Source organism: Argentina anserina, chromosome 1, assembly GCF_933775445.1.
Source record: "Argentina anserina chromosome 1, drPotAnse1.1, whole genome shotgun sequence".
NCBI lineage: Eukaryota > Viridiplantae > Streptophyta > Magnoliopsida > Rosales > Rosaceae > Argentina > Argentina anserina.
The window spans coordinates 8,410,305-8,437,377 of NC_065872.1; the positions used below are offsets into that span (position 1 = coordinate 8,410,305).

The 27,073-nt window shown below is 39.0% G+C and overlaps 4 protein-coding genes, 1 long non-coding RNA gene and 1 pseudogene across 9 annotated transcripts; 3 read left to right on the forward strand and 3 right to left on the reverse strand.

Annotated features, from left to right (window-relative positions):
• Nucleotides 1-176: 176 nt before the first annotated feature.
• LOC126784288 (UPF0481 protein At3g47200-like) lies at nucleotides 177-1,757 on the forward strand (annotated as a pseudogene).
• Nucleotides 1,758-2,265: 508 nt separating this feature from the next.
• LOC126784402 (protein RER1A-like) lies at nucleotides 2,266-3,845 on the reverse strand. The gene is made up of 4 exons (XM_050509870.1): nucleotides 3,268-3,845; nucleotides 2,918-3,098; nucleotides 2,742-2,814; nucleotides 2,266-2,650 (listed from the first exon to the last, which is right to left on the reverse strand). The coding sequence occupies exons 1-3, from the start codon at nucleotides 3,690-3,692 to the stop codon at nucleotides 2,755-2,757; spliced, it is 666 nt and encodes a 221-aa protein (XP_050365827.1). The 5' UTR covers nucleotides 3,693-3,845; the 3' UTR covers nucleotides 2,266-2,650; nucleotides 2,742-2,754.
• A 1,755-nt stretch (nucleotides 3,846-5,600) lies between these two features.
• Nucleotides 5,601-10,178, forward strand: LOC126784299 (phosphatidylinositol 3,4,5-trisphosphate 3-phosphatase and protein-tyrosine-phosphatase PTEN2A-like). The gene is made up of 12 exons (XM_050509773.1): nucleotides 5,601-5,845; nucleotides 6,517-6,618; nucleotides 6,708-6,764; nucleotides 6,972-7,037; nucleotides 7,588-7,764; nucleotides 7,905-7,991; nucleotides 8,089-8,150; nucleotides 8,439-8,515; nucleotides 8,869-8,915; nucleotides 9,049-9,179; nucleotides 9,399-9,468; nucleotides 9,553-10,178. The coding sequence occupies exons 1-12, from the start codon at nucleotides 5,636-5,638 to the stop codon at nucleotides 10,009-10,011; spliced, it is 1,545 nt and encodes a 514-aa protein (XP_050365730.1). The 5' UTR covers nucleotides 5,601-5,635; the 3' UTR covers nucleotides 10,012-10,178.
• A 142-nt stretch (nucleotides 10,179-10,320) lies between these two features.
• LOC126784259 (small RNA degrading nuclease 1-like) lies at nucleotides 10,321-13,677 on the reverse strand. Of its 2 annotated transcripts, XM_050509749.1 has the most exons (12): nucleotides 13,588-13,677; nucleotides 13,314-13,496; nucleotides 13,150-13,239; nucleotides 12,994-13,062; nucleotides 12,740-12,880; nucleotides 12,536-12,652; nucleotides 12,389-12,458; nucleotides 12,159-12,259; nucleotides 11,885-12,019; nucleotides 11,686-11,793; nucleotides 11,244-11,351; nucleotides 10,323-11,045 (listed from the first exon to the last, which is right to left on the reverse strand). In XM_050509749.1, exons 1-12 carry the CDS (start codon nucleotides 13,618-13,620, stop codon nucleotides 10,650-10,652), a joined length of 1,551 nt encoding a protein of 516 aa, XP_050365706.1. In that variant the 5' UTR covers nucleotides 13,621-13,677; the 3' UTR covers nucleotides 10,323-10,649. The 2 variants fall into 2 exon arrangements, with proteins under 2 accessions (XP_050365698.1, XP_050365706.1); XM_050509741.1 differs by having other exon boundaries at nucleotides 10,321-11,045; nucleotides 12,994-13,239.
• Nucleotides 13,678-14,112: 435 nt separating this feature from the next.
• On the reverse strand, nucleotides 14,113-16,667 carry LOC126784320 (disease resistance protein RPP2B-like). Its single transcript, XM_050509793.1, has 3 exons — nucleotides 16,366-16,667; nucleotides 15,656-15,964; nucleotides 14,113-15,370 (listed from the first exon to the last, which is right to left on the reverse strand). The coding sequence occupies exons 1-3, from the start codon at nucleotides 16,516-16,518 to the stop codon at nucleotides 14,336-14,338; spliced, it is 1,497 nt and encodes a 498-aa protein (XP_050365750.1). The 5' UTR covers nucleotides 16,519-16,667; the 3' UTR covers nucleotides 14,113-14,335.
• A 388-nt stretch (nucleotides 16,668-17,055) lies between these two features.
• Nucleotides 17,056-25,695, forward strand: LOC126784434 (uncharacterized). 4 transcript variants are annotated; one of them, XR_007670928.1, is made up of 3 exons: nucleotides 17,056-17,331; nucleotides 17,790-17,853; nucleotides 25,450-25,695. It is a non-coding gene; the product is annotated as an uncharacterized LOC126784434 (long non-coding RNA). The 4 variants fall into 4 exon arrangements; XR_007670927.1 differs by lacking the exon at nucleotides 17,790-17,853 and adding an exon at nucleotides 24,142-24,205; XR_007670929.1 differs by lacking the exon at nucleotides 25,450-25,695 and adding an exon at nucleotides 19,098-19,343.
• Nucleotides 25,696-27,073: the final 1,378 nt, after the last annotated feature.

Consider the following 27,073-nt stretch of genomic DNA (forward strand, 5'->3'; position numbering starts at 1 on the left):
ACTGATATTTGTAACTTTTATATTTTTATTTCAAATATTATAACATTTTATTATTATTAAAAATTTTATTACTATGTTTTTTTTTAACTTATTGTTTCAAAATTTGTTTTTAACAAGGAACACAATTTTTCTCGTCGCTTCGAGCCCATAAATCTCAGGACGGGCCCTGCCATTCTCCCACAAAAATGGTTGCTGTGTTCAACAAAGAGCTCCTGAGCTGGTACCTGATCACAGTCAAGCTCCGAGAAACAATTGAATCAGGAATAGCAAATCCGAACCAATCTCCTGATCAGAATCTGCAGAAACAAGAGCAGCAACAATCAGAGTCACTCCAAGTTGTGATCGATAATGGTGGTGATGGGAAATTTGAAGAAGGGCCGAAGTCGCCAGAGTCTGAGTGGGTTCTCACCATCAAAGATAAACTAGAGCAAGCTTCGCAAGACGATGCAGCAAATGTGTGGTCAAAGCTCTGTATCTACAGAATCCCACATTACCTTAGAGAAGGTGATGACAAAGCTTATGTTCCTCAGATTGTTTCATTGGGGCCTTACCACCATGGAAGGAGACGCCTTCGCCAAATGGACCGCCACAAATGGCGTTCGCTACATCAAATGCTCAAGAGGACTAACCAGGACATAAAGCTTTATCTTGATTCTATGAAGGAGGTTGAAGAAAAGGCTCGGTCTTGCTATGAAGGGCCGGCTGCAATAAGCCTTAGTAGCAATGAGTTTGTTGAAATGATGGTTCTTGATGGTTGCTTTGTGCTAGACTATTCAGGGTCGCAGCTGAAGGGTTTAAGCAACTTGATTATCCTCGAAATGACCCCATTTTTGCAATGCGTGGCTCGATGCATTCGATTCAAAGGGACATGATAATGCTTGAGAATCAGCTACCACTGTTTGTTCTTGACCGGCTATTGGGTCTGCAGCTGGGGGATCCTGAGCTTAAAGGATTTGTATCCAAGCTAGCATTGAGGTTTTTTGATCCATTGATGCCAACAGATGAGCCATTAACAAAGAGTGATAGGAACAAGTTGGAGTCATCACTTGGATATGCAACAACCTTTGAACCATTGTCAGATCAAGGTGCCCTGCATTGCCTTGATGTTTTCAGGCGTAGTCTATTGCGATCAGGGCCTAAACCTGTGCCAAGAGCATGGATCAAGAGATGGTCAAATGCAAAACGTGTTGCAGATAAAAGAAGGCAGCAGTTGATTCATTGTGTTACAGAGCTGAGAGGCCGGGATCAAGTTCAAGAAGAGGAAGACTGATCGGTTCTGGGATGTGAAATTCGAAAATGGGGTTCTGAGTATTCCAAGGCTGTTGATCCATGATGGCACTAAATCTCTATTCCTGAATCTCATTGCATTTGAGCAGTGTCATATTGACTGCAGCAATGACATTACCTCCTATGTCATCTTCATGGATAACTTGATCAACTCTCCTGCTGATGTCGGGTATCGACATTATTGTGGCATAATTGAGCACTGGCTTGGCAGTGATGCTGAGGTTGCTGACCTATTTAATCGTCTCTGCCAAGAGGTTGTTTTCGACATCAATGACAGTTATCTTTCGAGGCTTTCGGCTGATGTAAACCGCTACTACAATCACAGGTGGAATTCTTGGCGTGCAAGCTTAAAGCAGCAATCCCTGTACCATCCTATCCTTCATTGCTGCTGTTGTGTTGCTGTTTCTGACTTTCACTCAAACCTTCTACGGAGTCTATGAGTCTATAGCTACTATAGACCGCCAAATTGAGTAAAGCATATAAGTTTATCCAGCATGGAAGCCTTCCCTATTTCAGTTTTGATTGCAGAGTGTTTTGTTTGGATACAAAATGTTGATTCATGGGAAACATTTGCCTCTAACTAAAAGCATATGATATCATCACATTGGAACAAGCTCTTCCTAGTTCAGGATTGAAAATTAACTTCTAGCACCCTCCATCCACACAACAATGTCCTATAAGGCATTAAAGTCCTCAGCAAAGAAATCTGATCTATAGATCAATTGTGGCATTAGCAAGCTTTCTTTATAAGATTGTAACTTCATCTCCTGTTCCAGAACATGCAACAGACTTCAACTTCCTTGCCACAATCTCATCAGCAGAGCCATTTCCGGTTAAGCTTGCCAATAACTAGCAATTCTATAACCTGTAAACCTATATCATGCAGGTGAATCCTTACTACAACAAGAATAAGGCAAGCAGACATTCAGAAGAATAACAAGATGAGATGAGTATAATCCAAACAACTTTCAGCCTCAATTCAAGAAAAAGAGTCGGCATTAATTCCAGAATTTCCAGGTTCAACTAAAACCATGATAAAGTACAAGAAATGTGGCATAACCCAATTGCCTTGGATGGCTAGTATCCTCACTGCAAAACTCTAAAGAGTACATGCCATTCAATTGATTATTTGGGATGGGAACGTAGAGAGCATGTCCCTTCTATACAAATGGATCTTTTAACACTAAGAAAGAAAAAAAAAATAGAAAAGCCTTTAGTCACCACTTCATCTCCCCATAGCAAAATATTACAGGGGCCCTAAGCAAGAGTTTCCAAAAGCATACACTAATCAATCTCCCAAGCTGCCTGACTTACTTCTCGAATAATATTCTTCCACAGCACATCTTCCAATAGGCCTATAGCGCTGTTCAACACAACATATCAGAACACGATTCAACCTTAAAACCTAGATTCTATTCCGATATGCACCCATGTGTGTTTGATTCAAAACGTACCTGCACGGTGGTTCTAATCCCTAGGTAGCAGGGTTGCGCTTTCTGACGCAGAAGCTTTCTTTCCATCATACCGCTGCCAAAAATAACAAGCAAACACACACGGCACAAAATATTAGTCTAAAATTGACAAAAAACACTATAAGGCTTTGTTTTCGCGACGAGAAGACAGAACTTACCTGCTTCCCAATCGAAAACGGAACATATTTGTACTTGATCATGTGTATAATCTGCCTCCTCATTGTAAGAACAAACAGAACCAGCCAGTAAAACAGAAGAATTGGCCAGAACACCGGCACGTCAAACGCATCGAAAAATGTCATCAAGAATGCAATGTAAAACGCCCTCGTAATCGAGTACCTTCCACAACACCACAACAAACCAATCCAACTTTCACAAATCACAACAACCAATCCAAAATTCAACGCATTTCTCATATCATTCCCCCAATTTCAACATCCATCACAATTTCGAAAACTTGAAAAGCTTTGAAATGATTAGAGTAATGAAATTAGGTCAATGTTTTTACCAGAATTTAAACTCAGGGAGGCGGCGGACAAAGGGACGGAACTCGTCGGATCCGCGGGTGGGGAGGGTGGGGCCGTCGGAGAGGTCGTGGATCTCCGGGTCGACCTGAGGAGAGAGAAACCCGATGAGCAAGTTGAGCAGGTAGATCCCTAGCCCATACGACACGACGTAGAATCCCTGGACGAGGTAGACACGGAGGACGTAGACCAAGGCCACGGCGAGGGTGCCGAGCCAGCGGTGGAGGACGTGCGGCGTCGACTTGTCGAGCAGGTGCTGGTAGCGGCGGGACACGCCGACGGTCCAGGCCTGGACGGCGTCGAGCGGCGTTGGCGATGGTTCATGAGACGAAGAGGGGTCCGCCGATGAAGACGCGGCGGCGGCGGTGGTGGCCGCGGCGAGACTCGCGCCCGCCGCTCCGGTGTCCATTGTGTGTGGGGGCCGCTAGGGTTTCGGTGATCTTTTTGTTGGTTCTTGTTTCCGAAGACGTAGGTGTGAATGGGAATTTTTGTTTAGGGATTTGGATTTGAGTTTCAATCGAAGAAGAAGAAGACCTGAGTTTACGGGGTCGTCGTTTTTAGATTTTACAAGTCGGGTTGGCGGGTTTTCTATTTTTATGCCGCGAGGATTTCTATTATCCGGGTTTTTGGTTTGGAGATCTACGTGGGGTATAACTGTCTTTTGCGGAACGTTTTCTGATCGAATATGTTCGTTTTTGATCTGCATTCGGCTATTTACGACGTGTTTCCGAGCGTTTCCTTATGTTCAGAGATATTACATGCTGTAATACTCTTTGAAAATGTCCTGAAAATGTCCTGAAAATGCTCGTAAATGAGCCTGAGAAAATATGGTACATTGTGGAAAGACAGTTTTACCCTACCTGTTTTCTGTTTACTAGAATTATTTGGATTGAGGGTGGATACGTAATTTTCCGCCATGTTATACTTGGGGTATAACCGTCTTTTGTGGAACAATTTTGAATGAATTTGTTCGTTTTGGGTCTTTATTCGGCCATTTACGGTGTGTTTCCCGGCGCGTTTTTGGGAGTTTCCTTTGGTTCATAGATATTACACACTGGTATAATCGTTAGAAAGGTTCCAAAAATTCCCGAAATGAGCCGGAAAAAATATGATACATTGGAAAAGACAGTTTTGCCCCTTCCTGTTTTCTAGTTACTAAAAATTATATGGACTGAGGGTGGGTACGTAATTTTCAGCCATGTTATGAGGGTAATATTGATGTGGATGGCATATTGGGTCTGGTCTAGCCCGGCTCTTGTCGTGTTTTGGCTTGTATTTCATGGCATATCTCCTTGATGAGTTTACAATCATGTTTGAACAGAATTGTATCAAAAATAGACAATTTAATCCACGGCTCTAGCTTTTCTTTGGAAATTTTCTTAAGTAATGCACTCATTGGAAACTAAAATTGAACAATAATATTGCTACATGAGTATGTTGGAAAACTTAGTTGAAATAGTGGTAAGTTTTGTATTATAAGGCTCATCAATGACCGAGCACTGCTACATGGTATATACAGTGTATTGTATACAAACAATCACTAATTTTTAATTATGAGGAATAATGCAGTCGACAATTGATATTATTTCTCTAACTTCATGTACGATGCAATGACGACCACATGATGTCGGGATATATAACATGTATTGATGTCGAGTAAAATTTTCCAAATAGGAGTCGGATTTCAATGACCACAACTTCTTATCGAAAGGGGGCCAAAGAAGCACACGACCCAAAAGTGTAAACTTGACATGCCTATAAAACGACCCTGGAGAAGAGCAGGTGTATCTAAGTTTCTAAATGTGAAGCCATAGCTTTGTATGCTCCAAACAAATTAATGGATTGTCGGTCATTTTGGCCACACTGCAGCACCAGTAACACCACCATCCATTCTCTCCTTCATTTCAACCCAAAGGATCCCAACAACCCTTCATTCGAATTTCTCTGCTCAATGGGATCAAACCCACTCTAGGTAACTCCTCCTCACATTTCTCATTCTTTACATTATCACATTTATATTTGCAAATAACAATGCAATCTGGCATGTTTTCAATTCTTCAATTTGATTCAGGTAATGCTACCCTATTGAAATCCAAATCTCACATTGTTTGAATCTGTAATGCATTACCCACATTGTTTTGTTTAAGAACACAGCTTGAATGGTAGACTTTACCCCTTCTGGTTTGTGTATGAATTGTTAGACCCTTTTTTATTATCTGGGTTTCAAGAATCGAGCTTCTTTGTTGAAACCCTTATGCTCATTCTTCCATTTTGCTCACAGTTACTCTTCATTTGTATTGATTGCAGTGTGCTATGCTGTAATAGTGTTAGAACTTTCTATTGAGTTTTATAATGGCTGAGAAAGCTAGTGACCCATCACCTCAACCTGCTGCTGTTCCATCTGCTCAAGACAATGTTACTCAAAATGATCAGAGTGCAAATATGGTTTCTGGGGTTCTTGGATCGTTTACGAAAGGTATACTGACTAGGTCGCAGTCCGCAGTCAAGGCTGTGCAGGTTAAGGCTCGCCATCTCGTCTCTCAAAACAAACGAAGATACCAGGTACATTGTCAGACCTGTCTTCAGTTTTCTTTCTTGATTGTAATGCCGATTTCAAGTACTGTATCTCCTTTTCAATGTCAGTAGAATGTGAATTGGATTCTTGGATTGGGAAGCGGGGAGTTTCTAGACTTCTAGTCATATAACCTGAGATCACTAACCAGATAGCAAAATCAAATACTTTGAATACAGAAAAGGATGAAAATAAGATTAGTCAATAGTTCACACAAATCACATAAGGCTTATAGACCAGAGTAAGTGCTCATCCACATTTGAACTCTGTGGTCCATTTCCTTTAGGACTTCTTATAGTCGGCTAATCTTGGAGTATCCTTCATGAGATATATAATGCAAGGCCATTTATCTTAAAACTTAAACAGAAATAACTGTTCTGTGAGAATAAGATACTGCATGAAAAGAAGCTTCAAAAGCACTTGACATTTGATATACTTAATTTCTTATATCCTGCTAATGCTTATGTATAGTTGTGTGTAGGATATTGTAATTGTTACAGACTTGCTTAAAAATAAATGCAAGACTGGGGTTTGTGCATGTACATGTTTTCTCATATGTTCCCTTCATTTACATCTATGACTAATTATGACCTTGTCTGTAACATAATATGCAAGTTTTCTGCAAAAGTCAGTTTGACATCTATAACCACAAAATTTGCAGGAGGGAGGTTTTGATTTAGATATGACATACATTACTGAAAATATTATTGCTATGGGTTTCCCGGCTGGAGATATAAGTTCTGGATTTTTCGGATATGTCGAGGTAAGACAATTATGTGGTATATATCTAAAAGTCAATACATCAAGTTTGGTTGTACCATTCTAAAAGTGCCAAATCAAAATGTGATACAGGGGTTTTATCGGAATCATATGGAAGAAGTGATAAGGTTTTTTGAAACTAATCACAAGGTAATAAGTGGTTTTCATTTGAATGATGAAATTGACTCTATGCAACATAATATCTTCATTACCTAGTACATAAACAATAGAGGGGTCAAAAGTATGGTGTTATTTATTTTATTTTATTTTGCTCATCTGCAATTGAAGTCCTTTTCTTTTATGATATCTTTTACTCCAATGATTAATAATACAAGTATAATTTCTCTCATATTGCAGGGACATTATAAAGTGTACAATCTTTGTTCAGAGAGGTTATATGATGCATCGCGATTTGAGGGGAAGGTGCAATTTATTATTTCACCTCAGATTCTGTATAATACTTAATAAAGTGGGAGGACTTGATAGGATTATTAAGTTCAAAGTCTTCTTCTCTGATATCCATTTGCAGAAACATAACACCTTAAATTTTCATATATTTTCCTATAAATCCATGGTCAAATACATTGCAAAAAGTTCAGACTATTTCAAATTTAACTTTTCATCTCATGTTTAGTTGTTTACAAAAAGTCTATAACCTGTTGATTAGCTGAGGTCTTTTTGTTGCTGCTAGATGCAATGTTTGACATTTTTTTTGTTTGTATAACAGTGATGGTACTGCATAAATGATTGAGATTTGAAAGTTTTTTAGTTCACGTCACATCACATTTTAATTAAGTGTATGTATGTGCGTTGCACTGCATGAATGTTGATCTTACCTTTCTGTTGGGAATATAAGAACAGTTAGGAATGTAATGTCAAATAGATTCGCAGGCTAAACGTCTCAATGCTGAATATCTGTTTACCATTATGTGAGATCACAGTTTTACTGTATTTTCCCCTTGAATGTTTCAAGGCTGCAAGTTTCCCATTTGATGATCATAATTGCCCCCCAATCCAACTTATTGGATCCTTCTGTCAAAGTGCTCATTCATGGTTAAAGGAGGATATTGAAAATGTTGTGGTTGTTCATTGTAAAGCTGGTATGGCAAGGACAGGAGTAATGATTTGTAGCCTTCTCCTATACCTTAAGGTGTGATTTCTACCAGCAATCTTGCAATGTGTGGGTTGTATGGTGGAACAGTTGTTTCTTGTGTTAAATCTATGTGTTCTTACATAGGACTAAACTATTTTTCCTCATTTTTGCTTTTTCCATTTTGCTATCTTCTGCAGTTCTTTCCTACAGCTGAGGAGGCCATCTATTACTATAACCATAAAAGATGTGTAGATGGAAAGGCTATGGTTCTTCCGAGTCAGATTGTTAGTCGATTACTTTTGTGGATTTTCTCATTTTAAGGTTGATGATTTTCATTTCTTTACATCATTTTAATTGGCAAGCTTTTCTTGCTTTTCCTAGAGGTACGTGAAATATTTTGACATTATCTCAAGAAAATTCAATGGAGAATGTCCTCCTCGAAGGTACCCTTCTCTTTCTCCAAATCCATATGACCTTACATATTATTGTATAAAACATTATAGGCATCGTATCTGTAGGTTCTAACGAGGACCTAGCTTGTGGAGTTGATATAAAGACCTTTGGATCAGTTCCTTGTGTATAGTCCACAAGTCATAACATAAAGAAAATAGTTAGAATCAGTTCCCTGTAGATTCCTTGTACATGCACATATTTTTATAGAACTGTCTGTATGTCTTTTAGCAAGCATGTAAGGTTCCATTTTCAGAGATACTGAGATTCTATTGTTATAGGTGCATGCTCAGGGGATTCCGGATTCACAACTGCCCTTACTGGATTAGGCCCTGCATTACAGTCTCTGATCATAATGGTAACCTTTGATTTTGCTGTTCCAAGGATCAATCTCTCTGCAATAAATGATGCTTTGAGGCAATACATGTCATTAATTTAAGGGTGCACTTTGCATGTAGAAAATCTTAAGATCTTTATTATTGGGCCTTAATTTTGTGTTAAAAAAGAGTGATTAAGATAAAAATTATGGTATTTTGGGTTACACACACCCTTCAGAGAACTTCCCTTAAAAGATTTCTTTATGATTCATCATTATATATTTCCTTGCATGTTTTAAAAACACCATTGATGTTATTCTTTACCTACTGTAACAAATCTTAGGACACTATAACAAGTCATGTTATCATGAAATTATGTTTTTCCTAATCTCAGGAACTTTGTTCTCATCAAGAAAGCATCCCAAAACAAAAGATTTAATGGTACATTTTTTTCAGCACAATAACTGATAAGCTTGCATTTTTTTCCTTGTTTTTTTGTTTTGAATTCTAACTTTACAATACCGAGGGGAACCTGCATTTGATTTCTGATTTATGCTCACCAACTCAATTTTAGCCAGAAGATTTCTGGATCAGTGCACGGAAGAAAGGGATTGTTGTTTTCGCTCTACCAGGGGAGCCTGGTCTAGCAGAGTTGGTAGGGGATTTCAAAATCTATTTCCATGATCGCCACGGGGATTTCTATTGGTCTGTAAACTGATTCCCTTCTTTTACTCTCACTTATGTTATGGATTGAAATATCATTTCATGATTTTAGTGAAGATGTGGCAATTTGCAACTTGTGAAAATGCATTACTCCCTTGAAACTGCTTAGTAATTGAAAATTTATATACGTGTATGAATACAAAAAGAGATTACACTCCCAGAATATGGCTTGTTATATTTCTCGTCTTTTTCTATTTTCAGCTGGTTAAATACGAGGACAGAAAACAACAGAATATTCTTAAAAGCCGATGATCTGGATGGTTTTGACAAGGTGAATGGCGTGACCTTCATTTAGAATATTACATTTTGCTCCCTTGGTGCTTGCTTGTGAAAAGCCATTGATTATATTTTGCAGAGAAAATTACCGTCTCCAAGATTTCAGATTGAAGTGGTCCTTATAGACTACAATGGCACTTCTCCTACAATACCTAAAGCAGATTCTTCAAGTAGAAAACCCGATGGTAGCTCAAATGATGCCTCTGCTTCAAGTGGTGGTGATGCAGCCAATATGAATCAAAGAAAAAGAGATGGTGATGATGTATTTTCAGACAGTGAGGGAGAGGAGTCTGGGGATCGAAAGGGCAGGCTAGCAGAGGCTAATTCCAAAGCTAGGACTACCGCGCCTGATCACTCGTCCAAAACAATAGGAAATAAAATGGAAAGTTCGGCTCAAACTGTTGATCACCCAAGCAATGTTTCTTCCCATAAACAAACTTCTGATGGGGCAGGAAAATCTGGAGCAGAGGATATTAGGGCAATAGCTGCTGATGCTTCAGTTTTCTCTTTTGGGGATGAAGACTTTGACAGTGAATGAAGCCATTTATCTGACTGTTGCTCGAATCTGTATCAGAAACACTAGTGTAAAGCATTCTAAACAAATGATAGTGGTCGGAATGATTATAGGAATCAGATGTTAGTTAATTAGCTCATTTTCATTGGGGCAACCAGATGTTAGTTAAATTTAGTTACCACCTCCTGCAATTTTTCCTAGTTATGTTCTTTATCATCTTTTTGCATCTCAGGCAATTTTGCCAGGTCCGAAAGGGTGAATTTAACTCACTTTCATCATAACACAAGGAGTCAGTAGCCGTAAAAGGTAGTTCGGGTTAGTGAAGAAAAAGAAAACTAGGACAGAAAGAAAATGAATAATGTTTGACACCTATAAATAGAAGTATACATGAATGAATACAAGTATACAACAGTCTTGGTACTAAGAGTCTAAGACACGCTGCATTTCTTGTCACATAAAAACTTTCAATCTGCATAAAATCTTTGGGCAGATGAAGCTGAATATTCTGGACCATAATCCAATTTGATCATCAGCAAAATTTGAAGGTATTTTCTCCGGCACAGATCGTTCCAAAACTTTGAGCAACCACATGGCTCCAGAGGAGCAAAATATTATGAAAAGATTCAGAGCTGCCTTGTAGTCTATTTCTTTTTCCTTTTGTCCTATTTTTTATGCAGCATTTTTTCTTGTCCTTCTGGAACTTGGCTCTTCAGCATAGAAATCTCGTATTCCCTGTTTTTAATTTCTTGCTTCAATCCTTCAATATCTTTTAGCTGCTCTGAGCACTGTTTCATTAGCTTTTCTTGTTCTTGCTTCAATTTTTCTATCTCTTTCAGATGATCGCAACAGTGATCTATGCCTGACATTGTCTCATCTTCTATTGTCTGACCTGTCTTTTGTTTCTTATTTGCACATGTGTTCTCCTCAACTTCGACAGCTCTCTTAGAAGAGATTTGGTCCAAGAAACCACTATGTGCCATTTTACGAACATAAAATTGACTAGTTACGCCTGTGCTGACCTTAAATTCAACAAGTTTTTGTGGCAGTCCATTTGAGTCCTAGAATAAGACAGTGACAAGCTTATCTCTGTTTCCTTGATAAAGGACGCAAATGACTTCATAATGACAACTAACTTCGAATAAAAAGAACAAAAACATATTTGTGCCACCAATTCTACTCAATGGTGTAAAATATATATATATATATATATATATATATATATATATATATATATATCTATGGTTTGTGGTTTGTACCTTTTCCTGAGTTCCTTTGAGCTTATCATATGCTAGCTGTGCTTCTTGTTCATTCGCAAATATAGCATAGGCAGAGAATATATCTCTTTTGGCTTTAACTGATGGTTTCTGTACACGATAAATTATGTCAAAATACAATAGAGATATGGGGAGGGAGAGGGGAGGGTAAAAGTTAATTTTTTTTCAAATATCTTTTGACAACTTAGATAACTTTTCAACTGAAGTTAAAAGTTAACTTGCTGTAGAGTTAATTGTTTTCAAATATCGCAGAAAAATGTGAACTAATATAATTAAAGAACTATTCCTTGGCATATTATTCACCAGATAATTTCATCAATATTCATAATGTGATGTGTAACACAGTGACATATTCCTCTACAGCAAACTAATCCCAGGAACCACTATTCAGAATATATAAGAAAGTAAGAGTAATGTATTATACATTGACTTGTAAGGTGAAGTTTCCACTAATGGCTTTATTCAACTCTTGTCTAGGCACTGTTCTTGGTATCATGTGAAGGAGTAGCTTGCCTGTATCAATTTTAGGTACCTACAAACAAAAGGATATTACAACAATAATGATGGAACAGGAGCATAGTATAAGAATTTAAATGATCGTCTGATTGATTACAGATACTCACATCCCCCTGAACTGATGGAATGGTATCACCAACTTCACGCTCTACCTTAGCAAGAACAAGTTTCATTGCAGCACATGCATCATCTAGACAATTGTGTGGAGAACCTTTCTTTCTAAGTTCATAGCCCAACACAATCTAAGGCAAAAAAAAGTATTATAAGACAATAAGTCATGAAATCAATGTTATCATGAAATGGACTAATTATAGCTTGCATGGTGTGAATATGAATATTTGACTGATATAAAAGTAAATCAACAGGTTTATTGAAACTTGCCTGGCAAAGATTATTCAAGGAAGGTTTTCTATAAATAGGTGCATCGGCATATCTAAACAAATATGCGGTATCAATCACCATTATATGGTCTATCTTCAATGCTGTAAACCATAAAAACGTCATAATCAGAAAAACAAACAGACGAACTGGATCTGAAAAAAGGATATAAAAAAAGATTTTGGATTGAATGCAACTCAAAACCAATTTACAGAAACAAAAAATTAACTTACCTTGCAGGTCATTGCACAAACTGTGCCCAACTAAAATAGTTCCATCTGACAACAACTTCTTGAATGATTTCTACAATACACAAGAATAGTTGAGGTGAAAAGATGTTAATGGATTTACCACTTGAAACCAATAAACAACCATTATACCTGTATATCAGCTAAAGTGCATGTAACCCCGACCAACTCAGATGCAGCCACTCCTGTAATCTCAGTTCTGTAATCAGCAACTTCTTTGCCGGGGTTCACTAGTTCATCCAGTTTAACCTGAAAAAGAACAAAGAATTATATACAATGGCCTCGAACGTTTCAAAGTACTAATACAGTACCTTCTGAGGTGGACAGCAGTTATACCTCTAAGTTCCGATCCACAACACACACCCTCACCAATGCTTCAGATCCATCATTACATAGAACCATCTCACAATCCACAGCAAGGATCTCATTCGACATCATCTGCTTCATCTTCTTCTCAAGCTTGGTAACCAGCCAGTCCTGCTTTGCAACTCTCACAAGTCAAAACATAAAGATAAACCACACGACCCGCCAATGTTTGAAACACAAAGAAAATGTTCCTCACAACCAACACACAATGCAGTTTAACGAACCTGGTTATGCGACCGGAATGAATAGTCCACCGGATACTGCGGGTGCTCAAGCGTAACACGAACCAGCTTCTGCACCAGCCACAACATCGCCCACATTTCAAAAACTACTAAACCAATATCAACAACAATGATTTCATTAAACACACATCCACCTACCTGCTCCTTGGACTCATTCGCCGCCGAGTTCTTCAAGAAGTGCTCCACACCTTGTCGATTGAAGCTGCATTGCACGACTTTAGCAAAAAGCTGAAAACCACGAGAAACGCATGAGCAATCGAAAAACCATCATTTAAACAAAAGAAAAAGGTTAAAACTGGTACCTGCAAATCCTCAGGGTTCTCAAAGCTCCTGACGAAAGCAGTCAAGACATCGGTTGACCTTTTGCCGGGATCACTCAAGCTGGCACCGAATTTATTGTCGTAGCTAGCTAGAAACTGCTTCCAGTCTCCTCGGGAGCCCTTCATGCCTCGCTTCTGGGCCAGCTTCACTATCTCCACAAGGACCTGTTTCACCGACAGCATGTTAGATATTCGTAGTCTTAGATGATGATGATTTGGTTGGTTGGAACTGGGAGAAGAGAAAGATGGGTGGGACCTTCTTCTCGGCGGTGGCGAGGAAGTCGGACATGGCGATTGAGTGAGAGATTCTGGGGCGGGCGGCGGAGGGAGATGCCGTTAAAATTGGGGGTTTAAGGTTTTATGAGTACAGTATATAGGGGTTTATGCTTATAAGCAGCACCCGCCGTGAAAGCTCAACTGTGAACTAGATTTATTTTTGGCGGTAACAATTGAGCAAGAAACACCACCGACGGCGCCGTTAGAATAACGAAATCTGACCTACCATTTTTTTTCTCATGTAAATTCTGAAATTCTTGTATATTCTGTGTAAATACACGGCACAATCTTTATAAGTTGTGCAAAATACACGCTTATCTACTATGAATTTTAACCATCCAAATTCTAGAGTGTCTCAATTTTTGTTAACTAAGAAAAGGTAAATAGTTTAAATCACAAACTAAACGTAGTGTTTCGTACTTGCATAGTTGTATGTATGGTCAACTTGACAATTTTCTAGTCATTGTTCAAAATATTGACCACTTAATACCATATTAACCATGTACTCCGCATTAATGTATATAAACATATACGTCTCATCTGCTTATGCTCTAATTTACTGAACCTTGCAATTCTGGCAGCAATGACAAACAAGGCACGGGAGACTAAAATTGACAGGGAAGAGAAATGAAAAGGCCTTGCAAATTAAAAGATGTAAATAACATTTCCAATAACTGAATGCTGATGTAGTCATGTACATGCGGCAAATCATGATGTGGGACTTGGTCCTAGGGAAGACTTCGATGAAATTGATGGAACTCCACACCTGATGGAGGATGCCGATCATCCCATCTTGGACAGTTTCTGATGCGCAAACCGTCAGGCAATATCCTCCAGCGGTCGGAATAATTATTTCCCAGCGCTGTACAACCCCTTATATCCACATACTTTATAGAAGGTGGATCAATACTCGGCAACGACTGTAGCTTGGCACAACCACGCACAGAAATTTCTCGAAGCTCAGGAAGTTGACAGACGCTTCTTGGTATGCTCAGAAAATTGTTTTCACTCAAATCCAAAATCTGCAGCAAGTATAAAATGTCAATTTCATCAGGGATGTCTCCTTCTGCTAAATTGCACCCTCCTAGATTTAGTGTTGTCAAAAATGGCGCCCGCCCCCATGGTGCATGTCTCCGCAAGCGTAGTTCAGAGCATCCATGGAAACACAAAAGTTTGAGATTCTGTGACCCAAGAAAAATGTCTTCGGGGAATTCTTTTATAGCAGTTTCACACGCATCCAGCTCCTCCAACCGGCTCATATAGTATATCTGTTCTGGCAGTGTTTCCAACCTCGAGCACAATGACAAATACAGATACTTCAGCGATCGCATCAAACCGACGGAAAATGGAAGTCCCCGAAGGTTCTTGCAACCGCTTAGATTTAGTAAAACAAGGCCTCTTAAATACCCAAATGATAAATCCAGGTCTTGAATAGCCGTGCCATCTAAATAGAGTTCTGATAAGGTATCCATGTGATCCACAATACGAGGAAACTTTCCGAGGTTTGTACATCCTGAAAGAATAAAGGTTTGGAGAGACGGAAGGTTGATTACATCCGGAAGCTCCTTAAGACTCACGCAGCCTTTCAAATTCAATAAATCCAGACGTCGGAGTTCCATAATGGAACGGTGAACCTTTGATAACTCTGTACAACCTTCAAGGATCAATGTTTCAAGATTTGGGGCCACACTCAAGTCTGGGGTCATGGTTAAATATCGGCAGTTGGAAAGATCCATGCGTACTAGCATGTTCAGCTTGACCTGCTACAAATCAGGAAAACATAGAACAGAGTATTAATTCTCCTTAATTCTAAAGGAAAGTGTAACCAATCAAAGGAGTTATGCTCAATCACCTTCAAGATTGATATATTATACACATGTTAAGAAAAATGTGGTCATTCTCTGTTGCCCACAACAAGGTTAGGGATCCGATTAAAGCACTTATCAAATAGTGCAACTACATTGTTGTTAAGCCTAACAGAATGAACGATTTTGATGTGCGTCAGTGTGTGCAACTACAGTAGTAGAGAATGTTGGTTATAATCTTACCGATCCATCCCATAATGTTCTAATGTGGCTATTTGGTATCCTGAGTTCAACCAGCTGTCCCAATACTAACCAAGATGACAGAGATTTTAAAGGACATTCATGCCATTCCGAAAGCCGCAAGTTTTCACACGGATTTGACAAGCGCACATTCAGAAAGTTTACATTGCAAATCTTCAACAATCTCAGTTTGCTCATACTTAAGAATGGGTCAGAGTTTCTTCTCCAAAAACCAAATAACGGATCAGAGTTCAAAGGGATTTCTTCTTTTTCAGGTAAGCTTAAGAATAGGCCTTCAACAGCAGTTGTTCCCTATATGAAAAACGTAAAATAGCATGTGATCGAGAAGCAATTATAATGGGGTAGCATGAGTGGTAGAACCTGTATCAATCAGCAATACAGTATGACTAAGATTCGTTGTATTGCACATGAAAATGTGGTAATATGCATGTCTGTGTAAATTATCTGTTTGATCCACATGCATCCTAGACTCTGTATGAATTGATAAATAATAAAACCCTTTTTTTCGGACAAAGATTAATAGCACCACTTTAAGAAGCGTTGTATTAGACGTAAAAATATGTGTATTTGTCTGTGTGAGTGTGTGACCGCATGGGCGTGTGTATTACATGTAGTACTGTTTTTTTGGTTTGTTTTTGGAACGAAGCTACTTCATTTCTTATTTCCAAACAAATTAAAACTTCATTTCTTACCGTATTGTCCATAAGCACGTTACGAGCATCCTCAAAAAACCACGAACTTCTGCCTTTATCATCATCAAGCCACAACCTGCTACGTTTTCCCGGGAGATTCGGCGATTCCCCACGAACAATATGCCAGCCCAAACACCTTAGTAAATCATGCATCCACAGTTTACCCCTTTGAATTTTAATCAGAGATTTTTCAACCAGGTTTTCTATTCCTAATCCGGAAGTAAAGCCACAACCTTTTAGTATCTTTCTTACACGAGCCTTTTCCTTGCCATTGAAGAAGCAAGCAATGTCTAGAAATATATTGTAATAACCCGAATTTTTAGAAACTAAATGTCGAGTATTTTTTAAGTGTTAAACTTGTGAAATTAATTCAAGACGACAATTGGAGGTTTGCGACATTTCAAAACAAAAACGGAAACGTTCTCGGATCGTTTAATTAGAAAACGTAACGTTACCGCAACGTATAGATCGACTTTTATTCCGTCGCTCGGTTGCAAAAAACTTCCTTCACGAAAGTCGTAGAGCTCATCGATACGAATTCGTGGACACGTCAGGCGTTCGAATCGGACGTCGGATGCAAAAGTTATTAACGTCGGAAGTTCGTTTCCGATTTTGGAAATAGTATAAAAGAAAGGAGAGGAGATTAAAAATCAGAAAATCAGATTTTTTCTAAAAATCAGATCGGGGTACTGTTCACCCGACCCAAAAACCTTCTCCGGCCGATTTCTCCACCATCCGACGTCGCCTCGTGTCGTGCCACCTATCAAACTGACGGGCTCGACGAGCTCCATCTTTTGGGCTACGCCTTGCACTCCGGCGACAACCACACACGGTGTAGCAACCGCCGGAAGTTACTGCTGTGGCGGCGCCGCCTCCTCCGGCCACCATGACTCAAGATTCTTGGGGGGTTTTGCTTGTCTCAGTCCCAGCAACATTCCCACAAAAGGAATCGAGCCAAATCGAAGTGTAAGTACCCGAATCAAAATTTCAATTTCTAGGGTTTGTGAATAGTGCCGATTTCATGTTCTTCGTTGTTTGGACTGTTTAGACTCGGATTTAGACCTTGGTGTCAACTAGGAAGTTGTTGGAAATGTTGTTTAGGTTGTGGTGGTGAAATTTGGTGATGATTGGTGGCGGTCGGTGAACAGTAACGCCGAATGAATAGTAACTGTGAATAGTAACTCCGCATGAATAGTGATCTGTAACAGTAACTGTGAATAGTGATCTGTAACAGTGAATGTGAACAGTGTCATGGTAAAACAGTAACTTTGAACAGTGTTTTGGTAAAAACAGTAACTATGAACAGTGATTAGTAAACATGAACAGTGTTCCGTGAACAATGTTTTATGAACAACATTTAGCTGTGCTGAACTCGTCACCTGATATTTTAAGTATCATTTTCTAAGCATTTATCGTGCTATTAGGTGACTGACGAAACGAGTGAGGAAATTACTTTCAGGGTCGTGGAAGTTGCACGCAGGAAAGAAGGTGAGTAAAATCTCAGTTATTTACGAATCTACCCTTGCGGTGATTCCAAGATTTTTGCAAGAGTTTTTAATATTGAATTACGACACGTATACAATATAGTGGATTACGTATATATCGTATAAATGGTAATAAGTACATATATATATAGTTTGCTATATTATATACTGTTATGAATTCATTGGAATTGGTCATTTCGAATGACGAGAATTAAATGTTGAGCATGTGATGTGATTTTTGTACAATATGAGGTGTGATTATTGTACGTGGTTTTAACATGAGTTTGTTAAAATGTTTTGTCTTCGGACGAGTTTTGTCTTCGGACGAGTTTTTGTCTTCGGACGTGTTTATGAAATATGACATGTATACGATATAATGGATTATATATATATTGTATAAATGGTAAATATGTACATATATATATAGTTTGCTATATAATATACTGTTATGATTGTATCGTGATTTATGTCATTTCGATGACGAGATTTAAATATCGAGCATGTGATTTTGATTTGTACAATATGATGTGAGATTATTGTACGTGATTTTAACATTGAGTTTGTTAAAATGTTGATTTGTCTTCCGACATGATTTTTGGTACAATATGATGTGAGATTATTGTACGTGATTTTAACATTGAGATTGTTAAAATGTTGATTTGTCTTCGGACATGATTTTTGGTACAATATGATGTGAGATTATTGTACGTGATTTTTAACATTGAGATTGTTAAAATGTTGATTTGTCTTCGGACGTGATTGGTACAATATGATGTGAGATTATTGTACGTGTTTGGCAAGTCGGAACCTAGCCTTTGGCCGGGCGAAAGTTACGATACAGTTAGAGCTCTAGTCTGTCTGCCTTAGTACTGCATGTGAGGTAACGGGTGGTTATCTGCTCATGGGTACTCAGATTGTTTTGGATGTTGGGTAGCGGGTGGCTATCCAACGTCGGCGGTGTATTACGAGAGGGGTAACAGATGTGTACCAGCGTTCTTGGTACCCGTAATATGAATGCATTTGGGTAACCAGAAGGGTTACTTAATTTCTCATGAGCGTTTTATTTCATATTTCTTTGGGACAACCAGATGGGCCGTCCACTGACTCATGAGTGCATTTATATTTGTTTGATTTGTGAATTTTCGTATATATTGATATGCGAGTTATATATTTTCATTTTACTCATACGAGCTGTAAAGCTTACCGGGTTTGTGTTTACAATCCCGGTGCACCAATTCGATGGTGTAGTGGATAACTCCGCAGGTGTGGATTAGCGGGAATTGACGGACCACTCAGAGGACTTGAAGTTATTTATCTCCAGCTTATGTGAGGATTTTGTGTGACTATCTTGTGAGGTTGTTGTGAGGATTATACATTTCCATTTGTTATAATGTTGAATTATAATTTGGTTGTAATAATCGGTTTGACTGAGTTGTATTTTGAACTCAGAGATGATCCGCTGTGGCATTTTAAATGATTTCGATTTCATCGAGATTGTTTGGTGTTTAACGACTTTGAAATTTTGGGGTCGTTACAGTTGGTATCAGAGCCTAAGTGTGTATTTGGCGATTATCAATATCATCCGGGAGCGATGATCCGACTGCAGGCGGGCACCCATCACATGCTCCTCGGTATTGATATGTCGTCGGGTACGCGAGAGTGTTAGGAGCCATACCTTATGGTTTGGTCTTGTAGAGAGTATCGTGACGATACTCCGATGATTCACCTTCTTCTGAAATTTCATGATTGATATTGGTTGGATCTATTTTGTCGAATTCGAGACTTCACATGTATGACTGAGTGTTAATTGTTGGATGGTGATGAATTTGGAAAAAGGGCCGTGAACAGGGCCGAGGACAGACGAGAGGTCGCGGCCGAGGTAGGGTTGTAGGCTGAGTCCGCAATGTGGAGAACCTTTACGAGGAGGCTGCTCCACGGGTAGAACAGGTTGACCCTGCTGCTGTCGTTAGAGACAACGATAGTCGTGTGTTAAGTTGATCAAGGACTTTAATCGTCTGTCAACGTCGTATTTCATAGAGGCCTGGATCATATGGTAGTGGACCACTGGATCGAGGGCATCATAATCTACTTTGAGATGATTGAGTACCCTGAGAAAGAGAAGAAGATGATATCGACACTTATTAGTGATAGTTCGGTAGAGGAGATGGTAGGATTGACTCCTACATCTATGAGAAACTCTTTATGTGTCACTTCGCATTTGGAGTGTTCCTCGAATTGGAGACAATGAAAGGCTTGTCCTATTGTGATTGGAAGTTGAGAGTTCTCTGCTTATTTGATCGTGATTCCGGATCACACCTATGATGTGATCATAGGAATTGATTGGTTGAGTCCGCAGTACGCGGTGATTGATTGTTTTGACATGGTGGGTTCCTTCGTAGACCCAGGAAACTAGAGTTTCGTATCATTGACTCGAGGCGGATAATGCCATGAGAGCTTGAGTCATGGCATATGTCGAATATGTGGATCTGAAGTAGCTATCACAGACATCGTTGTGATATCAGAGTAAAGCGATACGTTTCAGAAGATACTGTGTTATAGCCCCTATAACGAAGACGCCGTATGGATGGGGCAAATGAATTCAAAGACTTAATGACTGGTGCGATCAGCTTAGAGATGCTACAATACTCTTTGAGTTTGACATGCGATCCAGATACTGGAATGCTAACAGGTTTGAGTATATAGTTTCCTATCAGGGCAGAGAACTATCAAGGAGTCTTGATAGAGAGCGTTGACCCTATATTGAGGGATGTTCAGTGTTTAAATGTTGAGGACTAGATTTTAGTTATGCAACTAATCTAAGTTGAAGCCTAACAAGGTTGAGATATTATGTTCAGGTAAGAGATGTGTAGACCATAGGTTGAAGGTGGTTAACGAAAATTTTCGTGACTAGCATCTCTAACGCTATTGGTAACAGAGTGGTAGGGCGTATGATACGTCCATAAAGTGGTAATACAATTATTGAATTGAGATTCACATTTTGTCGACGTGACATTCCTAACTTGTTTTGGTTCGGCTATAGACAATTGATGTTACGAATTGTTCTTGGGTGAGCAAGAAATATAAGGTGATGGAGAAATCTCAATGTGACAATATGAATTAATTATTTGCTAGATGAGCATTTAAATGAGAACGCTAATCTTTCAGGATTAAATTATTTTGGTGTTGGGGATTGGAACTTCACAATGCCACAGGTCCAAATGAGACGCAATGGCGGTGAAGTAACTCTATTGAAGGTAAGGTATGAGATGACCTTAGCTTAGTGGTGTTTTAACGAATTGGTCGTGACAAGTACCTTCTAACTGGTAAAGAAATGGTTGAGGACTAAATCTTCTTTTCAAGTGCAAGTGGTGTTAGTGTTGGAGACTTAGAGTTTTTTTCCCTCTATGCATCAGATTGTTTATTGTTGGATAAGGCGAAGTTGACTGAAGTGTTCAACAAGGGATAAATTTTACGATAAAGAGTAATCAATTATATTACTGCTTGCAGAGAAGTTATTTTGGCCGAATGCGTTGGCCATGAGGGTTCTTAATGAAAGTAAAGAAACAACTGTTTAGAGTGGTGGTATAGCGATCATTTTGGGTTAGTTTTGAGGAGATGGTGGACCTAATATCGGGTTCTGTTGAAGTAATTACTAAACTTATTAGTACTACAACGGTGGGAGGAACCAATATCATAGATGATGCACTGGGGCATTTGTGTGGGACCGTATGTCATGCATTTGAGGCATGTATGAACTAGGGGTAAAGTATATCTCGGTTGTGGTCGTGTTGGATTTTGCGCTGTAAAGTTCACCTAATTTTTCATGTTCCACCGTTGGGAGATAAATACATTCTTTGTTTGAACCCCAAATTGTGGCATACCACTCATGGAAGCAGGAAGCTGTAATTAATTTTCGACGGTAAGTTTTGGTGAGTGTGATGGGATGCGTGATGCGTCACTCTTGTGGTGGCGGTAGAGGTTCTCTACTGCCTTGTGCGTATATTAGTCGATTCTCTGGTGAATTTTTTTTTAGAGTAATTTTTAATCCAAGGTGGTGTTCTGTGGTGGTTGTGAACTCAATGAGTTAAGATTTCTTTATCGTGTTGCCGATACAAATATGGTACTTGAGTGGGTATCATGCACGACAACTTTTTATGGTTATAATAAGATGATCATGAAAGGAGATTATTTTGTTGATTGGAAGGAATGGTAGGTTCGTTATTCTAGCGATGCATTGTGGTGAAGTCATGAAGGTATTGTCGTGATAAAGCACGTTTATTTGAAAACCACTATGTGTGATGAAAGTAGTAGGCATGTGTTAATCATTGATTTGACTCATGTTAGATGTTGAGAGTTTTGACCATGCTTAGTGGTAGGAGCTAACTCATGACGTGAGGATAGTCTGTCAAATCGCAAGAGAGTGGTGAATTAGACAAAAGAGGGCGTCGACGCCTCCATGCTGAAAACATCATTATGTTTCGGGAGGATGATTATATTTTGAGTAGCTCACATTCGACTATTATTGTTAGGACATGTGACAGATTGTCTGATGGAGGAAGTTTGAGGTAACGAAAGATAGGTTGAGAGCTTGTATGCTGGATTTTAAGGTAGCTGTGAAATCATTTGAGATTGATTGAGTTCGCCTACAACGACAGTTACCCTTCCAGCATCGGCATGGTACCCTATGAGGCACTTAAGGTAGACCATGTCGATCACCTATCTGTTGGGCCAAAGTTGGGTGTAGTGAGATTTGACAAGAAAGAAAAGTTGGCCAAGGTATGTTGGGCCTTTGAGATTCTCGAGAAGGTGGAAAAACTAGCCTTGCCTACTAGTATGTCGGACGTTCACAACGTCTTCTACATTTCCATGTTGAGGAAGTATGATCCTGATGTGTCGCATATGTGATCGATCATAACACCATTGAGATGAAGGAAAATACCACTTTTGTTTTGAGCCGGTTTGTATTTTGAATAGATCCACAAAGAAGCTTTGGAGGAAGGAAGTGGAGCTAGTCAATGTATTGTAGAGCCATCATGATGAAGGTGATGCATCATGGAAGCTAGGGTCGGATATGAAGACGGGATACCCACAGTTGTTTATTGAGTGAACTTGAATTTCGGGACGAAATTCCTTTTAAGGGGGGTAGAATGTAATAACCCGAATTTTTAGAAACTAAATGTCGAGTATTTTTTAAGTGTTAAACTTGTGAAATTAATTCAAGACGACAATTGGAGGTTTGCGACATTTCAAAACAAAAAACGGAAACGTTTTCGGATCGTTTAATTAGAAAACGTAACGTTACCGCAACGTATAGATCGACTTTTATTCCGTCGCTCGGTTGCAAAAAACTTCCTTCACGAAAGTCGTAGAGCTCATCGATACGAATTCGTGGACACGTCATGCGTTCGAATCGGACGTCGGATGCAAAAGTTATTAATGTCGGAAGTTCGTTTCCGATTTTGGAAATAGTATAAAAGGAAGGAGAGGAGATTAAAAATCAGAAAATCAGATTTTTTCTAAAAATCAGATCGGGGTACTGTTCACCCGAGCTCGGGTACTGTTCACCCGACCCAAAAACCTTCTCCGGCCGATTTCTCCACCATCCGACGTCGCCTCGTGTCGTGCCACCTATAAAACTGACGGGCTCGACGAGCTCCATCTTTTGGGCTACGCCTTGCACTCCGGCGACAACCACACACGGTGTAGCAACCGCCGGAAGTTACTGCTGTGGCGGCGCTGCCTCCTCCGGCCACCATGGCTCAAGATTCTTGGGGGGTTTTGCTTGTCTCAGTCCCAGCAACATTCCCACAAAAGGAATCGAGCCAAATCGAAGTGTAAGTACCCGAATCAAAATTTCAATTTCTAAGGTTTGTGAATAGTGCCGATTTCATGTTCTTCGTTGTTTGGACTATTTAGACTCGGATTTAGACCTTGGTGTCAACTAGGAAGTTGTTGGAAATGTTGTTTAGGTTGTGGTGGTGAAATTTGGTGATGATTGGTGGCGGTCGGTGAACAGTAACGCCGAATGAATAGTAACTGTGAATAGTAACTCCGCATGAATAGTGATCTGTAACAGTAACTGTGAATAGTGATCTGTAACAGTAAATGTGAACAGTGTCATGGTAAAACAGTAACTTTGAACAGTGTTTTGGTAAAAACAGTAACTATGAACAGTGATTAGTAAACATGAACAGTGTTCCGTGAACAATGTTTTATGAACAACATTTAGCTGTGCTGAACTCGTCACCTGATATTTTAAGTATCATTTTCTAAGCATTTATCGTGCTATTAGGTGACTGACGAAACGAGTGAGGAAATTACTTTCAGGGTCGTGGAAGTTGCACGCAGGAAAGAAGGTGAGTAAAATCTCAGTTATTTACGAATCTACCCTTGCGGTGATTCCAAGATTTTTGCAAGAGTTTTTAATATTGAATTACGACACGTATACAATATAGTGGATTACGTATATATCGTATAAATGGTAATAAGTACATATATATATAGTTTGCTATATTATATACTGTTATGAATTCATTGGAATTGGTCATTTCGAATGACGAGAATTAAATGTTGAGCATGTGATGTGATTTTTGTACAATATGAGGTGTGATTATTGTACGTGGTTTTAACATGAGTTTGTTAAAATGTTTTGTCTTCGGACGAGTTTTGTCTTCGGACGAGTTTTTGTCTTCGGACGTGTTTATGAAATATGACATGTATACGATATAATGGATTATATATATATTGTATAAATGGTAAATATGTACATATATATATAGTTTGCTATATAATATACTGTTATGATTTTATCGTGATTTATGTCATTTCGATGACGAGATTTAAATATCGAGCATGTGATTTTGATTTGTACAATATGATGTGAGATTATTGTACGTGATTTTAACATTGAGTTTGTTAAAATGTTGATTTGTCTTCCGACATGATTTTTGGTACAATATGATGTGAGATTATTGTACGTGATTTTAACATTGAGATTGTTAAAATGTTGATTTGTCTTCGGACATGATTTTTGGTACAATATGATGTGAGATTATTGTACGTGATTTTTAACATTGAGATTGTTAAAATGTTGATTTGTCTTCGGACGTGATTGGTACAATATGATGTGAGATTATTGTACGTGTTTGGCAAGTCGGAACCTAGCCTTTGGCCGGGCGAAAGTTACGATACAGTTAGAGCTCTAGTCTGTCTGCCTTAGTACTGCATGTGAGGTAACGGGTGGTTATCTGCTCATGGGTACTCAGATTGTTTTGGATGTTGGGTAGCGGGTGGCTATCCAACGTCGGCGGTGTATTACGAGAGGGGTAACAGATGTGTACCAGCGTTCTTGGTACCCGTAATATGAATGCATTTGGGTAACCAGAAGGGTTACTTAATTTCTCATGAGCGTTTTATTTCATATTTCTTTGGGACAACCAGATGGGCCGTCCACTGACTCATGAGTGCATTTATATTTGTTTGATTTGTGAATTTTCGTATATATTGATATGCGAGTTATATATTTTCATTTTACTCATACGAGCTGTAAAGCTTACCGGGTTTGTGTTTACAATCCCGGTGCACCAATTCGATGGTGTAGTGGATAACTCCGCAGGTGTGGATTAGCGGGAATTGACGGACCACTCAGAGGACTTGAAGTTATTTATCTCCAGCTTATGTGAGGATTTTGTGTGACTATCTTGTGAGGTTGTTGTGAGGATTATACATTTCCATTTGTTATAATGTTGAATTATAATTTGGTTGTAATAATCGGTTTGACTGAGTTGTATTTTGAACTCAGAGATGATCCGCTGTGGCATTTTAAATGATTTCGATTTCATCGAGATTGTTTGGTGTTTAACGACTTTGAAATTTTGGGGTCGTTACATATATTTTTATCTGTATCCTGTAAGCCATCAAAACTTATTTGAAGCACGCTAAAAATGTCTTTATCCAGATCTTCATCAAGTCTGTCCAGTACCTCTGACCATATATCTGTGTTTCTCCCAGACAAGTGTGACCCTAGAACTTCAAAAGGTAAAGGAAGGCCACAAGCATATTTCAGAAAGCTCTTGGACAGCTCTAGAAACTCCTTTGGGGGATTGACCTTCTTGAAGGCTTTCTGACACAATCAGTGTTTTAAAACGCTAAGGCGTACCTCAAGGCGTTTTTCCGAGAGTATAGAGTCTTAAGGCGTAAAGCGTAAAAGGCGTAAGCCTTGCAACATAAAAATAATAAATAAACTTATTTAAGTGTAACTATTATTCTTATACATATTACTTGAAGAATAGCTTATAAAACACAACAATTGTCATGCATACATATATTAAGTAAAGTAGCAAAAGTCTAGAACCATACAATTCAAAAAGTTTACCAGCATAACTTGATCTACTGTAAGCCCCGAAATTATTGACGAGCTAAGTTGAGATCGTATGGTGATTATTTTATAATCATGGTGATTATTTTATAATCTCGGTGATTAATTCAGTAAATGCTCGAAAATATTATTTGTGAGTTTCGATTAAGTGAATCTGTTGATCGAAGAGCATGATATTAAAGTATACGTTACAACGAGAACGTAGAAATTTTCGGAGAATTTTCTAGGTTCCAGAGTTAATATAATAAAGTTTGGAAATATAAGTAATGTATTTGGAAAATGGGAATTAGTTACGGTGCGATCTTAGCCGTAGAAATTGATCAATTAAATCCTAGCCATTAGATCAGTAAATTGGCTATGATTAATATTGGAAAGAAAAACAAGAAGCTTCATTTTATCCTAAAAACAGACTGAGCTCCCGAGTCCCGACCTTATTCCTCTGCAACCCAACGACCGCGCGACTTCCCGACATGATTCCGCCACCGTCAGGCTGTCTCCGGCCAGCGCACCAGTCTGTTGTGACCTCGTCCTCTCTGTCGTCCTCCCCATGTCATGCCTCGACCTACCGCCGCCGGAGAAGGGAGAATCGAAGAGGGGAAGCACTGACTGTTCTGGGTTTTCTTCCGGCGAATTTGCAGCGTTTTCCGACGTCTCTGACCACCGATTGGGTTGTTCATGGTAAAGATTCTCATCTCCACTTCGTGATCTACGTGTTTGTGTTCTTAGTTTATTGAATGATGAAGTTTTGATCTTTTTGGGTTCTGTGATGCGGCTCCTCTCCTGTTTTTTGCGCATTAGTGCACGTTTTTTGCGCTTTTTGTGCCTTAGTGGAACGCTTTTTGCGCAT

Bases quoted from the DNA above. Each gene is read 5' to 3' on its own strand.
- LOC126784259 (XM_050509741.1), bottom strand. From the start codon at position 13,620: ATGTCCGACTTCCTCGCCACCGCCGAGAAGAAG. The intron at 13,240-13,313 runs GTACCAGTTTTA...CGTGGTTTTCAG, and splicing joins AGAACCCTGAGGATTTGCAG to CTTTTTGCTAAAGTCGTGCA. The intron at 12,881-12,993 runs GTTCGTTAAACT...GTTGCAAAGCAG, and splicing joins CATTCCGGTCGCATAACCAG to GACTGGCTGGTTACCAAGCT.
- LOC126784402 (XM_050509870.1), bottom strand. From the start codon at position 3,692: ATGGACACCGGAGCGGCGGGCGCGAGTCTCGCCGCGGCCACCACCGCC. The intron at 3,099-3,267 runs GTAAAAACATTG...GTGTTGTGGAAG, and splicing joins CTCCCTGAGTTTAAATTCTG to GTACTCGATTACGAGGGCGT. The intron at 2,815-2,917 runs GTAAGTTCTGTC...TATTTTTGGCAG, and splicing joins CGTTTTCGATTGGGAAGCAG to CGGTATGATGGAAAGAAAGC.
- LOC126784299 (XM_050509773.1), top strand. From the start codon at position 5,636: ATGGCTGAGAAAGCTAGTGACCCATCACCTCAACCTGCTGCTGTTCCA. The intron at 6,619-6,707 runs GTAAGACAATTA...AATGTGATACAG, and splicing joins GATTTTTCGGATATGTCGAG to GGGTTTTATCGGAATCATAT. The intron at 8,916-9,048 runs GTACATTTTTTT...ACTCAATTTTAG, and splicing joins CCAAAACAAAAGATTTAATG to CCAGAAGATTTCTGGATCAG.
- LOC126784320 (XM_050509793.1), bottom strand. From the start codon at position 16,518: ATGCATGATTTACTAAGGTGTTTGGGCTGGCATATTGTTCGTGGGGAA. The intron at 15,965-16,365 runs GTAAGAAATGAA...TTTTTCATATAG, and splicing joins ACGTGCTTATGGACAATACG to GGAACAACTGCTGTTGAAGG. The intron at 15,371-15,655 runs GTAAGATTATAA...CCTGATTTGTAG, and splicing joins GAACATTATGGGATGGATCG to CAGGTCAAGCTGAACATGCT.